General features: G+C 42.9%; 1 protein-coding gene across 5 annotated transcripts in view; it reads left to right on the forward strand.

The window, feature by feature from the left end:
* The first annotated feature begins 8,911 nt into the window (after positions 1-8,911).
* LOC139371305 (E3 ubiquitin-protein ligase TRIM62-like) overlaps positions 8,912-17,424 on the forward strand; it is a 43,090-nt gene continuing 34,577 nt past the window's right edge. For 2 of the 5 annotated variants that reach the window (XM_071111619.1, XM_071111621.1), the window contains exons 1-2: positions 8,912-9,049; positions 10,143-10,724. In XM_071111619.1, the coding sequence (XP_070967720.1) occupies positions 10,317-10,724 (408 nt within the window). In that variant the 5' untranslated portion in view covers positions 8,912-9,049; positions 10,143-10,316. Of the gene's footprint in view, positions 9,050-9,082; positions 9,405-10,142; positions 10,725-17,424 lie in introns of those variants that run through there. The other 3 variants (XM_071111617.1, XM_071111620.1, XM_071111618.1) reach the window with 2 other exon arrangements.

A 17,424-nucleotide genomic window follows, 5' to 3' on the forward strand; every position in this document is an offset into this window, starting at 1 on the left:
TTTAGTCATGGATAGGGAGTGCAGGAGGGGACTGAGCACGCACCCCTGAGGGGTCCCCGTGTTGAGGATCAGTGTGTTGCCAAACCTTCCACCTGGGGGCGGCCCGTCAGGAAGTCCAGGATCCATTTGCAGAGGGAGGTGTTTAGTCCCAGGGTCCTTAGCTTAGTGATGGGCTTTATGGGCACTATGGTATTAAACACTGAGCTGTAGTTAATGAACAGCATTCTCACATCGGTGTTCCTTTTGTCCAGGTGGGAGAGGGCAGTGTGGAGTGCAATTGAGATTGCGTCATCTGTGGATCTGTTAGGGTGATTTACGAATTTCTGGGATAAGAAAGTTGTAGGTAAGGAAATTAAAACAAAACATTAGCTGCTAGCTAACCTGTAGGTACACATTTTAATTAAGCCACATGCAGATGATGTAACATTATAGGCACCAAAGATGTTAACAAAATTATCAGCTAATACATAAACGACATTAAATACAAATGCATTCATTATGGCCCGGGGGATAAGGCTCCACAAGGAGACAACTAGTGACTGGCTATGACTTGGCCTCAATCGAATCCTAGAGCTGACAAGGTAAAAATGTGTCGTTCTGCCCCTGAACAAGGCAGTTAACCCACTGTTCCCAGGCCGTCATTGAAAATAAGAATTTGTTCTTATTAACTGACTTGCCTAGTTAAATAAAGGTTAAACATTTTACTTAAAAAAATGACAAAATAATAAATAAAAAAAGTTACTGGCCTGAAAGTTTATGCTCTTGTTTAGGTTGAACCTGTTAGTTTTGTGGATTTTGTTGTTACTATATGTCATTTGACGATGTGGTGCTTCCTGAGTTTGGAGTAGATGTCGGTGATGAGTGTGATGATTAGTGTGTAATGGTGGTTGTCAATGCCAATTTGTGTTTCAGTAATGTGTTGCTTTAACATAAAGGTGATGGGGACGGCAAGTAGCTTAGCGGTTAGGGCAATTAATCAAAAGTTCATTGGTTTGAATCCCCGAGCGGAATAGGGGATAAATCTGCTGATGTGCCCTTGAACAAGGCACCTATTAGCGCATTCATCTGTGGTGTTGGTGGCGACAGTGACCAGGCCAGGCTCGTTGGTAAAGGGAGACTCTACTTCCTTGTCCCCAGTGGCTGGTGTCATTGCTCTATCGGAGGCCACACGGACGAAGTCAGTGGAGTCATGGCCGACCACATTGCCTGTTATCCTTGCCTTCCCCCCACACCTTGCGAGAAGGCGGCAGAATGCAGCCTGGAACTGCCCTGTGTTCGTTCGGGTTGTATTTCCAGCCTCCTGTAAAGACAGATGGTGGTGTCATCCTTAGACAAGGCAAGGTAGTTCAAAACATACCAGATCTCCTCACTGCATTGAAGAACAGCTCCAGATGGTCTTGGCTGAATGTATATGTGAGGACATACTTCTGTAGTTGCAGGAGAGCAGGGAGGATCCTGATGAGGGAATCTATGTTGACCACCCATTCGGTGACTGCAGTGTGTCTGGGAGAAAAAGCTTTGAATTGTAACGAATTGTTGAATTTTAGTTCAAGGTTAAATACAGTTAGTAGTTAAATACAGTTGTAGTTTGGATTCTTATAGGTGGTATGGGTCTGCACTTCATTCAGAAAGAAATAACTAGGCTTTTGTTTCTTCTAACCCCGTCTGATAACAGGACTTCAGAGGAGGCATCAATGGACACATGCTGAGAAACAGCTTCAGGTATTGTTGTGCTTTTTAAGTCACCATTTTGTTGTGCATTAAACAATAATATCAGGTCACCCTTTTCCTGGCGTATAGTCTTGTCCCCCGTGTTTTAAGTTGAGCAGGTACTTCCATGCTTCTGTCAGGAATGCATCAGTTTGGTGCAGATTGTCAGTGTTGATGGCAGCCTTTGAGCCGAGGCCTCCTTGTGCTCCTTGTGTTGAAGACGTCAAACAGCTTGTCTATGATCTGTAACATAACAATAAATAGTTTGGTTTGCATTTCAGATGTCATTCCCTGAGATAAATGTGTGAGATAAGATTTACAAATACGAAATTATTATCTCACAGAACCTGACTGTAAGCATGCAAGCTTAAAACTTGTGTTCCTCACACAGGTACAGCATTTTCAGGGCCTGGGCAACAGAGCGGCTGAGGGTTCCTGTTGTCCAAAATCGCATCCAAAAACACGAGACATTGTTGTGTTCGATGCATGCCTATCCATGGTCAGCGCCTCCAGATGTACTGTATATTGATGTCGTTGAGGGTAGCAATGATGTGCTCTGTTAATGTTATTTGGACTTCCCCAGTAAGTGTCCGGGTGAAGAAGTAGGCCACTGGGGCCTTCCATTAGCCATCAAGGCCCACTATCATAAACACCAAGGCTTCAACTGCTTCCCTCTTACTGCCCTTGTCATCTGTCATGTCAACAAGGCCCACATTGTCATCTGATGCCGAGTTATACAGGACGTTCTGACGTACGCTCATCCCATCCAACATCAGACATTACCTGCATGGATGTGGTTATGATTAGAGGAAACCATGTAGGATATTGGTTTGTGTCGAGGCAATTTCCTGATTAGTTCATTCCTGTGCTGCTCTGTTTGATACAGCTTCCTTTTGAAAGCCTCTGCACTTTCAGAAGGGTAGCTATGATCTCCATGTTTACAAGAAACATTGTTTTATTTAAAAATGTTGTGTTTTATTGATCAATGTGTTGTGTTTACAGGAATTACATTAAGTCAATAAGCAGGGATGTACTATGGCAGTGGTTCAACTCATTATTGAGTATTTCAAGAGTACAGAAAATGTGATTTGGGTCAAATAACCCCCCAAAAGTTGAAAACCACTGTAGAATAGGATGCTTACACTGTAGACTGCCTTTTGGGAAGCTGATGGTGTTGGGCTAGTGATGGAATGTCTTGCGTGCTGAACCTCCTGAATATCAAGGAACACTATTTAAATCTATTGTAATCGTCAAAATGTATGTTTTGTCGGTGTTCTATTATATGCTTTCTATTCTGTGTTGGTGTCTTTTCAACAACTTTGTATATGGTGCCAAAGTAGGTGAGAAGCTAGTACCTTAAACCTGTGTTATGATGAATCATGCCATTCCTACACTTGTCAGCTAAACCTATAATTTCCATAACTAAAACATTTCCTTTCCTAATTTCATATCACTGTATGTCCTATACTCCACAATGTCAGCACCCTGCTGAAATAGCTCTCCACAGATCTTAATTTTTGCATGTGTACAGTAGAGGGTGTCTATGGAGTGCTTACAGGGTATGCATTTCCTGTGGAAGTTGATAGTATGGGAGTTGGAATAGGGTTTTGCAGGTCAAGGGTAGGATCTTGCAAGTCGAACAAAACAAACAAAAAGTTACCTATAAGCAGTTGTTACAACAACAAGAAAATAGTTTCAAGTGTTTTGTCCAAATATTCGTGGATTCTACTAATAAATGAATTAACAACCTGACCAGAGAGGTCCAGGACCTGAAGAACAGTTTGCAGTTCTCCCAGGGGCAGTTCAACGAGTTGAATCAGGAGAACGATAAGATGACAGTTATCTGTAAGTCATTGAGAGAGGACATCAGTTCTGTGTGTGAATCCATGATAACAATGACAGATTAATCAGACTATCTCGAGGGACAATCAAGGCGAAACAACATGGTTGTGGACGGAATTGCAGGATCTCCGCATGAGACGTGGATGGAGACTGAGGACAAAGTGAGGGAAATGATCTCTGAGAAATGAAAGTTGGACCACAGGAAGATTGAGGTGGAGCGGCCCACAGGGTTGAGGTGCCTAAAATATTTTGCTGTGACTCTTATGTGGATGATGTTAGAAATATTTGTTGGTCTGATGTGATTAATGAGGAGCATCCAGACGCTGCACTTGATGAATTTATGAAATTGATTCTTCCAATTATTGATAAACAGGCACCTGTTAAGAAACTGACTGTTAGAACTGAAAGCTCTGGGCCTACTGGGATAGGAAACTGGGGACCTAGCTTTGCAGGAAATGGTGAAGCCACAAGGGAATCAGGGAACTCAGGGCTACGATACTCTGGACCTACTGCGGCTATAGACTGAGGACCTAGTAGGGCAGAAGGTGAGGTTTCTCTTACGACAGGACACTGAACACGTCAGTCAGGAGGGTCCCCCACTGGGACGTCAGGAGGGTTCCCCATGGGAACGTCAGGAGGGTCCCCCACGGGGATGTCAGGAAGGTTCCCCATGGGGACGTCATAAGGGTCTCCCAAGTCTGGAACTAGCAGGAAACAGTTTGGAGGGGCTAGCAAGAACACCAGGGCTGAGACGGGCAGGTTTCACCAGGCAGGGACTGACAGGGCTCCCGCATTATGGATCAACTGACATCCAGAGGTGTCAGCTGGAGTAGGAGTAGGATTCTCCCTCAAGGTGAATAGGCAGGGTGGTAAGAATAAATATTGGGTCTAGAACAGGGGTCGGCAGAACCTCAGTCACTGGAGATGGCACAACTGTGGCAAGCAGTTGAGACTCAGGAGCTGGTTGAAGCACAGCTGTGGGAGTGGTAAGCTGAAGCTCCATGGCAGGAGCAGGTGTAGTGTAGTAGGCCCAAATACTAACTTGAGTTCCATTGTTGGAACAGGCTGGATCTGCACGGCTGTGGTCAGCTGGAGCACAGTGGTAGGGTGCTCTGCCAGGGTGAGCTCTGGTAGCTCCTCTGGCCCTGGAGAAAGCTGTGGCACCGCTGTGAGGGACTCCAAAGCAGGGTTCGGATCCGAGACCGGGGCTAATGTTGAAGCTGATGTGGAATGGCACTGCATCTGAAGCATCTTCTGACATCTGACCACTCATGGTTCAGATAACTGAGAATCATGTCCAGTGAGAACTGACAATAACTATGTGGTCATTTAGATGAACGCACAATTAAACATTAAACAGGGATTCAGTCCACAGGAGGAAAAGTTCAGCAGGAGGGCAGTGCACGTGTGCACAAACTCAATTCGACCTTGCACTCCTTCTAAAAAATATTTTTTTGTTTCACTTTTTCAAAGCATCAAGTCTATAGAACTTAGTGCGCTGTGTTCATAACTTATTCTAGTTTTGGAAACAGAAACATTTATTGAGATCAGATGTTTCAACGATAAGAACATTAGCAGAATGTCGGCCCTTGTTTCATCCTCTCCCACGACATGCGACTGGACTTTCTCTCACTACCATATTTGGTTGTTCCAAACGGATGCTTCAGCTTTATAGCCTCTGTGACGTGTCTGGCTTAACCCTTCTGTCTGTAGTCTAACGGTCATATTTTTATGAAATTCGGTGATCTTCAATTTATGTTGAAGTGCAACTATTCTGCAGCAAAATTTGCCATCAAACTGCAAATTTCATGAACAAGCCCCTTTAGCCTGGAAACTATATTATGTCCACAACTTCTCCCCACACAAAACACTTATGTGGAACAACAGAGATGTTAAAAACAAGTCTTTATTCTTCCCTAAGTAATTTGAAAGAAATATATTTGTGCTTGATTTATTTGATAAAGAAGGAACTATACTCTCTTATAGAAAGTTATTCTAAACATATAACTTCCCAATACATTATACAAATGTAATTATATTGGGAAAGCAATACCTTCAGACTTAAAATCTAATTTGTGTTTTGGAGAACATGTGAAGATAGATGCACAATTTATGTTAGAAGGTTGCCCCCTGCTGGATAAGAAATGTAATAATACATTCTTAAGATATCTCTTTAACTCCATGAACAAGATCTCCCTTAGAGGGAAATTCTTCTGGAATGCATATATTACTGAAAGATATTACACAAATGCTTTATATCAAATAAAGTAAAATAAATTCACTTTAAAAACCATGCACAAAATACACCCCTTGCAATATATTGTTGTCTAAATTCATGGGCTTAGAGGACATATGCATTTTCTGGAATAAATAAGGGGAAGCTATTATACACATTTTTTTAAGCGTGACTCTGAGAAGTTATTTTGGACTGAGTTAAGTAATTACATTTAGAATTGAATTAATAAAGACCCAACTATTTACAATGAAATATGCAATATGTTATTTTCTAAACGAAAACAAAACTACTGAATTAGTCGTTAATTTCTTCATTCTCTCTGGTAAATTGTATATACACAAAAACAAATATTTGAAATCTGTCCCCAAATGCAATATGTTTTTTTTTTTTTACATGAAATCCAATATTTAATTAAATCTTTAGAATCTGCCAATAACAAAATATAAAATATAAAATGTAGTGATGTCCTATGTTTTTTGTTGTTATTGTATTCTAATTTGAAAATAAAAATAATGATAAGTCTAATGGTCGTCTCGCGCCAAACTGCGTATGTGCAGGCCGTCAAATCAAAGGCACCCCTAAAGTTGTTTTTGACAAAAATTAGTCAGTTAGTCACTTTCACAGAGTAATTGTAGTAATAAAATGTTGACATTGGCTCTTCTTTGATGAGGTTTAATGGCGGTTGGCATCCAATAAATGTTGAATTACCGCCACCTAGTAGACTGGAGTATAAGTCCCTTATACTTAGCTAAAATAAATAAAAATGAACAAATGAACTAACACTACATTTTCAAAAAAGTTAATAAAACACTCTACTCCACTATTTAAATATATTTAGTCCTACAATTTAAATATATTTAGTCCAGGCCAACAGCTTGGGAGGACGGGACACCACCACTTAACACACCCTGTAACTCTTCTGACGTCAAGTCTCGTACACCCAAATACCTCTCTGCAACTGCCACCACAACCTCAATTTTCTGCGACTTAAGTTCCATCCCTGCAGTACAGTTGATAACCATTGCTATAAATGCTAAAAATCCAATCTTACTGAAACATATATCACTTGTTGGTTTATCCCTCTGTACTGGTGCAGAGCTACGACTCACACACAACTCCTCTCGGGATCCCTCCCTCTTGACCCATCTTCCACAACTTTATTTACTGCTTCAGCATATGACAACGTCTGCACTACTCTAACACTGGAAAACTCAACCTGCCTCTCTCACACGGGACATTTCTGATCCCCAGCCCCCTGGGCACCCCTACAATTAACACATATCACTACTTTCCCTAATGCTACACATTCCTTTGTGTCATGCCTGTCTGCACACTTCTCACACCTAGGAACCTCCCTCTTACACACTGCTGCCAAATGCCCATAAGCTTGACACCTGTTACAACGTAATGTATTCGGCACAAAAGCTTGTACAGGATAACTTATATATCCTAACATCACTTTGTTCGGCAAAGACTTAAACATCAAAACTCAAAAGAACAGACAACGACTTTTCTGTTTCACCACTCATGCCACCCTGTCTGTGTCGCACTAAACCACGAGCATCACAAACACCAGGAATCTTTCCCTTCAGTTGGTCAACTTTCACATTTACTGCTACCCCAGTAATCACTCATTCCAATGGTGCCCTTTTTTTGAGAGCAAAACAATTCACACATCTTGCCATTCATTTAACGTGGAGCGCCTGCTCGCTCTGACCAGCAGAAACACAAACAATTATCACAAGATCACTTCTGGTTACCCTCACCAATTCCACTGCACCCAACTCTATTTTCACTCACCATGAAACCACAAATGGATCAGCCAAAAAGCATGGGTCCACTTTTTCCAAAAACTTCACTCCTACTGTCACAGACTCATCTTTATCCTGACCCTCGGTCCAAGCCTCAGGCTCAGAGAACTTCACCACACCTACCACCCCTGATACTTTGCCCTCATTCACTTCCATTTCTCCTCCTGTCTTCAGCTCACTCTGCATACACTTTCTATCATTCTTCTTTAACAAACCATCTCCCTTTTTCCGCCATTTTTAACCGACTCAAGCTCACCCTCTTCAAATCAAATCAAATCAAAAGGTATTTGTCACAAGTGCCGAATACAACAGGTGTAAACCTTACAGTGAAATGCTTACTTACAAGCCCTTAACCAACAATGCAGTTGTAAGAAAAACAAGTGTTAAGTAAAAAAATAGATAAGTGAAAAATAAAAATAAAAGACAATTAAAGAGCAGCAGTAAAATAACAGTAGTGAGGCTATATACAGGGGTTACCGATACAGAGTCAATGTGCGGGGGCACAAGTTAGTTGAGGTAATTGAGGTAATATGTACATGTAGGTAGAATTAAAGTGACTCTGCATAGATAATAAACAGAGAGTATCAGCAGCTTAAAAGGGGGGGGGGGGGGCAATGCAAAGAGTCTGGGTAGCCATTTGATTAGCTGTTCATGAGTCTTATGGCTTGGGGGTAGAAGCTGTTAAGAAGCCTTTTGGACTTAGACTTGGCGCTCCGGTACCGCTTGCCGTGCAGTAGCAGAGAGAACAGTCTATGACTAGGGTGGCTGGAGTCTTTGACAATTTCTTGAAATAGTGCTTTGCGGTCGGACGGAGGCAGAGCAGTTGCCGTACCAGGCAGTGATACAACCATGCTCTCAACGGTGCAGCTGTATAACTTTTTGAAGATCTGAGGACACACTCCAAATCTTTTCAGTCTTCCTCCCTCTCTCTCTTAGACCTCATCTGCCTCTGTTTTTCCCTCCACTCCTCCTCCATATTCCAAGTATATGTCTCCTTGTGAATATGCTGCACTTCTCGTTACATACATCTTGTTCTTGCATTCTCAAGGAACACCATTTAACCGGCGGTCACAATCAAAGTACAATCAGCACAAACCGTTCGGCACAAACCGTTCGGCAGACATTGACTCGAATCTAGGTTGTGCCTTTAGATTTCTAGAAAATGAACAGCTAAGGAAGAATCGTTCACTACTCTCATTGCCTTCTCAAACCCAGCCTGGTCTGCTTGGTCTGTTTCGTAAGCCTTCCCGGAAGTCTTGCAATGTTGCGCCTCTGTGTTTAGAAACTCTGTGACTTTACTGTCTTTGACGTTAGTGCTGCTGTGCTAGCGGAACTAATCTTTGTCTTTCAGCTGAGCGCGTGGAAGTTTGCGCGATTCCATTCGTTTACAGGGGTACAACATTTATCTCCAGTAGTAGCCAATGTTTTTCCTCCGTCTGTGTACTTGTATGTACGTAATCATTTATGCGTTTTAAATTTTAACTCAAGCAAATAACATGTGTATGTGAATCCGCAACCACAGATTGAACGAAGAGTTTTGATGTGTCAGTGTGACACCCATAGTTCGCACAGGTGGAGGCGTTGGTTTGTTTCTATTGCTGTGTTTCATTCCTTTCTGAAGGAGAGTGAGATCGACTGAGCAGCAGTGAATGTCAGTTTGGGTGCCGTGAATGCTTGTGAGTGAGGTTGTCTGAAATTATTAATTTGATCTGGTGCGGTTTTCTTTTATTATTTTGGAAAATATCAGACAGGGTTGCGTTTAAAGCAAAATGATTTAACGTAACATTTTAAGGAGATTTGCTATGGTAAGTTGATCTCTTTCTTAGGGAGGAGGCAGATAGCTATGTTTAAGTCCAGCTGGCCAGCAAGGCAACTAACGTTAGCTAGCTATCGAATTAGACAGCTAACGTTGTCAGTTTTGCAAATGAAAATATTAGCTGACAAGCGAAACGAAATTCAGAAATAGCCAGGTAACTAACGTGAGTTAAATAAGTTGTATGGCAAATTAAGGGAGCTTGTTATCTCACTTATTTGTATTTATTTTTATAGACATGTCGATTCTTAGCCGGGGGTCATTATTGGACATATAAGTTAGCTCCCCTACTAAGCGTAGCTAGCTAATGTGCTAGCTTATGACATTAATTCGGCAAGTGTCCAAAGGAGAACAGGTCAAAATACTGCAGTTGCTGTGTTGAGCGACTCCATCGTCGTAGAAGACAATGAGAATGTAACCATGCTGTTAAAAAAACAAAGCTCAATATTTTTGCTTTACCACGTATGCGATTCAAAAGCCATAGAATTGACAGTGGTTCAAATTTCCTAGCTAACAAGTGGTAAAATCATAACTTCCAGCGACCACAGCTTATCCTTGCTGGCTATTGCTCACCAAGAGATGAATGCCAAAGATGTCTGGTTTACTACTTAAACCCTTTATCAGATTTACTTTGATGTATATATTTTTGCATAACGTTACACACGTGTGAATTGCTGCTGTCTGTATTAGATTGCTCCACAGTGGCCATGTCTGTGTTTTGTCATTGCAGAAAGATCAAAGAATAGTGGCCAAGATTCTGAAGTGGGTGTCATTGAACTGACAGTCAAGAACCAAACCCTGATGTGATCTCTCAGTCCAGAACAGTGTATTGAAAAATATAACCAGGTGCATTCTGCTCCCAAGCAGTGTGCAGTCAGATGCATCTCAACCTCTATGTTTGCAAATGGCTTGCTGTCTGAAGGACGAGCTTTTGTGTTCCATTTGCCTGAGTATCTATCAGGACCCTGTCAGTTTTGGCTGTGAGCACTATTTCTGCCGTAAGTGTATAACTGAGCACTGGAGCAGGCAGGAGCCCCACGGTGCCCGAGACTGTCCTGAGTGTAGGAGGACCTTCGCAGACCCTCTTCTCTCCCCAAGCCTCAAGCTGTCCAACATCGTGGAGCGCTACTCAGCCTTCCCGCTGGACGCCATCCTCAACGCGCAGAGGAGCTCCTATCCGTGCAAGGACCATGAGAAGGTCAAGCTCTTCTGCCTCAGCGACAAGAGCCTGGTATGCTTCTTCTGTGATGAGCCAGCCTTACACGAGCAACACCAGGTCACCACTATTGACGAGGCCTACGAGGAGATACAGGTCAGTTCCACTGGACGTCCTTTCTCCTCGTCTAGTACCCTGGGGTGTCCAGAATTCTAAGTGTTAGTCATAGCCAGGGCTCAGGAGTTGAATTAGGGGGGAATGAAAGCCTTTTGAAACTGAGCTCCATTTTTTATTCATTTTTTATTTCACCTTTATTTAACCAGGTAGGCTAGTTGAGAACAAGTTCTCATTTACAACTGCTACCTGGCCAAGATAAAGCAAAGCAGTGCGACACAAACAACAAAGTTACACATTGAATAAACAAACATACAGTCATTAATACAATAGAGAAAGTCTATATACAGTGTGTGTAAATGAGGTAGGATAAGGGGGGTGAGGCAATAAATAGGCCATGGTGGCAAAATTATTACAGTATGGCAAATTAAACACTGGGGTGATAGATGTGCAGAAGATGAGTGTGCAAGTAGCGGTACTGGGGTGCAAAGGAGCTAAATAAATAACAATATGGTGATGAGGTTCGTCCCAGTCATTGGCAGCAGAGAACTGGAAGGAAAGGCGGCCGAAGGAGGAATTGGTTTTGGGGGTGACCAGTGAAGTATACCAGCTGGAGCGCGTGCTGTGGGTGGGTGCTGCCATGGTGACCAGTGAGCTGAGATAAGGCGGGGCTTTACCTAGCAACGACTTATAGATGACCTGGAGCCAGTGGGTTTGGCGACGGATATGAAGCGAGGGCCAGCCAACGAGAGCATACATGTCGCATCGGTGTATGGGGATTTGGTGACAAAATGGATGGCACTGTGATAGACTGCATCCAATTTGCTGAGTAGAGTGTTGGAGGCTATTTTGTCAATTACATCGCCGAAGTCAAGGATCGGTAGGATAGTCAGTTAACAACCTGACTATTGATCTCTGTGCCCTTTTCTGAGAGCGGAACTTGTTGATGTATTGTCCTTGATGTTTACCTCAAAAGATTAACAACACCAGAGTAATGCTATTGTCAGTCAAGACAATTGTTTTACTATAATATAGGCTAAACAAACGTCTTCTGCCAAGGGCTGGAGGACCAACCGTTGATTTGCAAATGAACACACTATCTTTGCCCCTCTGGCAGAGTAAACAGGTTGAATAAGCACATATCAGATTTTTATACGTTGTGGTTTATTTTCTATCAATGTTGTTTCGGGCACTATGAAATCCCATCAAGCTGTTTCCCCCACCCTTATGGGCTGACTTTCCATGACATTTCCATCACTACAGTTGTCCTTCATTTGGGCTCACAAAGAATAACGATTCAGCTGATTTAGTTACATCATGGCATTACACATGTAGTCTAAAATAATGAATAGCATCTCTGTATAGACTAATGCTAGCGTATGTAGAGCAACAATCCAATTCAATATATTTCCCTTTGATATTCCCAATATTACCACAAACTCAGTCAATGAATATCGTTAGCCTTTTCTTCCGTACTTTGATTAGTCCCACAGAGACACAATCCCATAACTCTGGCATTGTAGCTAATCCTGTTCTCTTCTCTTTGCACTCCATTGTTACAGTATGTATAACAGTCCAATCCCATTTGTTTTGTGTATTATACCCTTGAATCCGTCAACACTCAAGGCAGCTATAGACGCACTCTCTGTCCCAAGCCACTGTTGGACCAGAGCCGAGGTGTGATACTGGAGCACATGATTAACACTGTAGGTTGGTCAACACCAGGGAGGGAGCTCTGAAAAAGGATCAGACTTGTGCCGTTTGAAATTATTTCCTCAATCCCTCTTCTGTCCAACAGGCATTAGGCTAGGCTGTCTGTGGGATGGCTGCAGGCTCTGAATGTTCCTTATGTTATCCCCTCATTGCATACTGAACTTATTTTTTCCTTGACTCAGGAGGAGAGAGAACCTCTCTTTTAATGTTAAGTACCTGACAATCAAAGGCTTAGTAGACTATTTCGCATGTCCTTCCCTCTAGTTCAATTGGGTCTACTTGCTGCTGAGCTGTAGGAGCCTTGAAACGGTCCATCTTGGTGCATCTAGGCTGCCTTGGAGCATTCAAAAGGTCAGGGCAGTGTAATCTCAATAGATAATTCATTAGTACAACATGCTGTTCTTCTTGGACAGTTTCTCTCTCTCTCTCCTTGGAGCCTTTTTCAATGGGATCTGTTGTGACATTTCATATTAACTTTACAGCAGGAGGGTAAAAAGCTGCCCCGATCTACAGGACCCCGAGAGAAGATACAGAAACAAACATGTCCCCTATAAGAGTGACTTCAAATACGAGTCATTGTATTTTCTGAGAGTCGTCATTTTTCAAGTAATTTCTTGTTTAGCTCAGTGAAATGACGGGAACAGAAATGTTGCTCTTTGAGGATGTTATTGGCCAACATTTTGGGTCTTTCAGTTCCATTAAATAAAAAATAAAAAATGCTTTTAGCATTCAATGACCAGTTGGGCGGTTTAAAGAAACGTACTGTGCAAAGATTTTGCCTTTGGGTAGAAGTTCCTTTTGAACAGCATGCCCTGGTAATGCTGAGTTAACCTCTCTAGGGTACGTGGGAGCGTCCCACCTGTCAACAGCCAGTTAAACTGCAGGGCGCCAAATTCAAAACAACAGAAATATCATAATTAAAATTCCTCAAACATAGAAGTATTTTACACCATTTTAAATATAAAATTCTCATTAAACCAACCACAGTGTTAGATTTCAAAAACGTTTTTCGGCAAAAGCAGAACATATGTTTGGTCAGCAACGAGTCACAGAAAGCATTCAGCCATTTTCCAACCAAAGAGAGGAGTCACAAAAAGCAGAAATATAGATCAAATGAATCACTAACCGATGATCTTCATCAGATGACACTCATAGGACTTCATGTTACACAATACATGTATGTTTTGTTCGGTAAAGTTCATATTTATATCCAAAAATCTGAGTTTACATTGGCGCGTTACGTTCAGTAGTACCAAAACATCCAGTGATTTTGCAGAGAGCCACATCAATTTACAGAAATACTCATAAAATGTTGATGAAAATACAAGTATTATGCACAGAATTATAGATACACTTCTCCTTAATGCAACCGCTGTCAGATTTCAAAAAAACTTTACAGAAAAAGCAATAATCTGAGTACAGTGCTCAGAGCCCAAATCAAGCCAAACAGATATCTGCCATGTTGGAGTCAACAGATGTCAGAATAGCATTATAAATATTCACTTACCTTTGATGCTCTTCATCAGAATGCGCTCCCAGGAATCTCAGTTCCACAAATGTTCGCTTTGTTCGATAATGTCCATAATTCATGTCAAAATAGCTCCTTTTGTTTGTGCGTTCAGTCCAGTAATCCACATTCATGATGCACTTTCACTAGGAGCAGACGAAAAGTCAAAAAAAGTTCTGTTACAGTTCGTAGCAACATGTCAAACAATATTTAGAATCAATGTTTAGAATCAATGTTTAGGATGTTTTTCACATAAATCTTCAATAATATTCCAACCGGACAATTCCTTTGTCTTCAGAAATGAAGTGGAACGTAGCTAGCTACCTTTCACGTGAGCGCGCGAGACTGAGCCTTTGGCACTCTGCCAGACCACTCACTCCAAGAGCTCTTATGAGCCCCTCCTTTATAGTAGAACCCTCAAACCAGTTTCTAAATACTGTTGACATCTAGTGGAAGCCGTAGGAAGTGCAACATGATCAATATCCCACTGTGTATTCGATAGGGGCTGAGTGGAAAAACTACTAACCTCAGATTTCCCACTTCCTGGTTGGATTTTTTTCTCAGGTTTTTGCTGCCATATGAGTTCTGTTATACTCACAGACATCATTCAAACAGTTTTAGAAACTTCAGTGTGTTTTCTATCCAAATATTAATTATATGCATATTCTAGCCTTTATGGCTGAGTAGCAGGCAGCTTAATTTGGGCACACTTTTCATCCAAAATTCCCAATACTGCCTCCTACCCCGAAGAAGTTAAGTGTCATGGTGTGATGGACAAAGGTGTCTAAAAGTAATGTTCAACTCAGAAGACAGTGTTCAGAAGGCACTTGTGGTGCCAGGTGGGATGTGTCTGTTGAATGGGATTCATCTTTTGTTTTGTCAGGTGAGACTGAGGGGTATTTGTTGCTGGGTGGGATGGAATTTGGTGGACACACACATCGTTCTCCCTTTTGTTCTCTCTCTGGCTGTAATGACACTGCAGCTCCCTGAGGAGGTTCTCAGTCAGACCGAGGAGGAGGAGAAAATGTGTCTAGGCTGACAGACTCCTCCACCAGGTCTACTGCCCTGGGTTAAAACATTGCTTTTCAATTCCTATCTCAATGCAGTAGTATGTCCAAGGAAGCTTGCTTTTAGGTTACAGCATACTGTAGCTATATTGCCCATTGACCTAATGGAAGACTGGGGGGATAGAGCAAAATGTCTCTGGTTACCTTGCTGTTTACGTATAAAAATTTTGGTTTTGTATTGAGTGCCTTAAATATGATGAAATGCCCTGACTGTTGCCACATATGTTGAGCAAGATAAGGGATGTGGTTGACAGTCTGTCTGCCCACAGATGAACCCAGCGAGAGCTTTAGTTGTCGTGTGGCTGCCAGGCAGGGCAGGAGCTACAGGGCTGAGAGTGAGAGAAGGTGTAATCTCCTTAGTTTGGCATGTCACTTCTCTGCTCTGACCACAGGCATGCAGGTTGTTGATGTCAGAGGGCTTTAGCTCCTGCCGATTGTCATCCTTACCCCTGTGGATCCATGCTGCAGTCAAATCTATAATGCGCTAGCTAGCATGTCCTCCACTTCAGCTCAGTGACACACACGCTGCTGTCCGCACGTACACACACCGTCTGCGCACATGCTTTTCAATGTGAAGGATATTAAGGTGGTATAGGGAAGGATTTGTTGGCAGCTCTGCCATTTGCTTGAGGAAGCAGAGATTCAGAGGGAAAAAGGCTCCTGCACTCTGCCTAGGAGGGCTGTATGCCTCTGTTCATAAAGGCTGGCATGGACAGCACAACCCCTGTACACAAATGGAAATAATGTTTAGTTGGTTATTGGTTTAGCCTTATTTAAACATTTAATTTGATTTGCTTGCCTATTCGTCTGAAGTGTTGTGGGTGAATGGACAGCTTTGATGCAGTAATGGTGACCTCTGGTTTTGTTTTCCATGTTGTTGTCATCTAAAAACAAGCTGGGAGATTGCTGTTTCAACGGCATCTTTCACCACCATCTTTTAACATCAGACCTGTACGGACGCTGTGAATTTGTGCTTTATTTTCAGAATATTTGGCTTTGCTCCATATAGACAAATTTGAGTCACTAAGGCCAGTCCCTTAATTGTAATGTGGTCTGTCAGTGTGCAGAGCAGCATGGGGACTGGGACAGGAGTATATGGAGTTAGAGAGCCTTTGCCTGCTTTCCAGTGGCCCCAGGGACATGTACCTCTTTCTGCTCTGCTTGTCATTAGACAGCGGTGATGGGAAACCCAGACGAGGAGAAGGGTTCTGTAGCCCTGGTTATCCATTCATACAGGGATTTGTGGACTGAGCTTCATATACTCTGTTTTGAGGGATAGGCTGGAGGCTGATGTAGGGGTGCAGCACATCTGTTTGCTTTAGCAAAGTTTCCAATGGCCCCCCGATTTGCTCTACTGCTATGAGGTCTATGGGAGCACTAGTGTTGAACCTCTCCAAGGTATTTCAGTTAAAGGGAGCTCCTGTACACCACTCTCCATTAGACCTCCCCAGTTATTATTTCATCCTTATCTGGTCCAGAACACACAGGTTAAGGATGAGGTGTTAACATTTTCCCCTTACCTGCTCCACTGTAACACTGTGTGGTATTTGAAGCAGGGGAAAGAGAGGAGCGTATGGGCCTTTGAAGTGTCCCTTCAGGGGTTAACCAGGGCTCTCTCTCACTTTCGCTCACTCTCTAACACTCACACAGCTCTCTCTGAGCTCCCCTTCCACATGCATGGCCATTGCTGCAGTAATGAGTCAGGCAATTTCAAGGGCACCCATGGCACTCTCCTGAGGCCTGTCCCAGTCCGCTCCCGGTCCCCCTCTCTTTCCTCACTCTCGTTTACTTTCTTGTTCTCTATCCCGTCCTTAATCTTCCTCCTCATTCCTTATTCTTCTGAGAGAGGTGGTTCCCAGAACAAGGCAGAGTGAAAAAAATGGTTAAATAACTCGCTAATGTTTGAACAGTTCAGCGCACAGTCAGGGTGGCATTGCAGAGAGAGAGAGAGACAGCGTTTGCATTTGTGCGGAAACAGAGCCATGGGGAATGGCAGACCAGGCATGTTCTGTTAGACGTGTCCAGACATAATGTCCTCAGACATAAAGATGCAGTAGCTACTTCACTTGTTACTGCGGCCACCACTGAAGCTGCTTGTTACTGCGGCTACCACTGAAGCTGCTTGTTACTGCGGCTACCACTGAAGCTGCTTGTTACTGCGGCTACCACTGAAGCTGCTTGCTACTGCGGCTACCACTGAAGCTGCTTGTTACTGCGGCTACCACTGAAGCTGCTTGTTACTGCGGCTACCACTGAAGCTGCTTGCTACTGCGGCTACCACTGAAGCTGCTTGTTACTGCGGCTACCACTGAAGCTGCTTGTTACTGCGGCTACCACTGAAGCTGCTTGTTACTGCGGCTACCACTGAAGCTGCTTGTTACTGCGGCTACCACTGAAGCTGCTTGCTACTGCGGCTACCACTGAAGCTGCTTGTTACTGCGGCTACCACTGAAGC

The sequence above is a fragment of the Oncorhynchus clarkii genome, chromosome 17, assembly GCF_045791955.1.
Source record: "Oncorhynchus clarkii lewisi isolate Uvic-CL-2024 chromosome 17, UVic_Ocla_1.0, whole genome shotgun sequence".
In the NCBI taxonomy this organism is placed as follows: domain Eukaryota; kingdom Metazoa; phylum Chordata; class Actinopteri; order Salmoniformes; family Salmonidae; genus Oncorhynchus; species Oncorhynchus clarkii.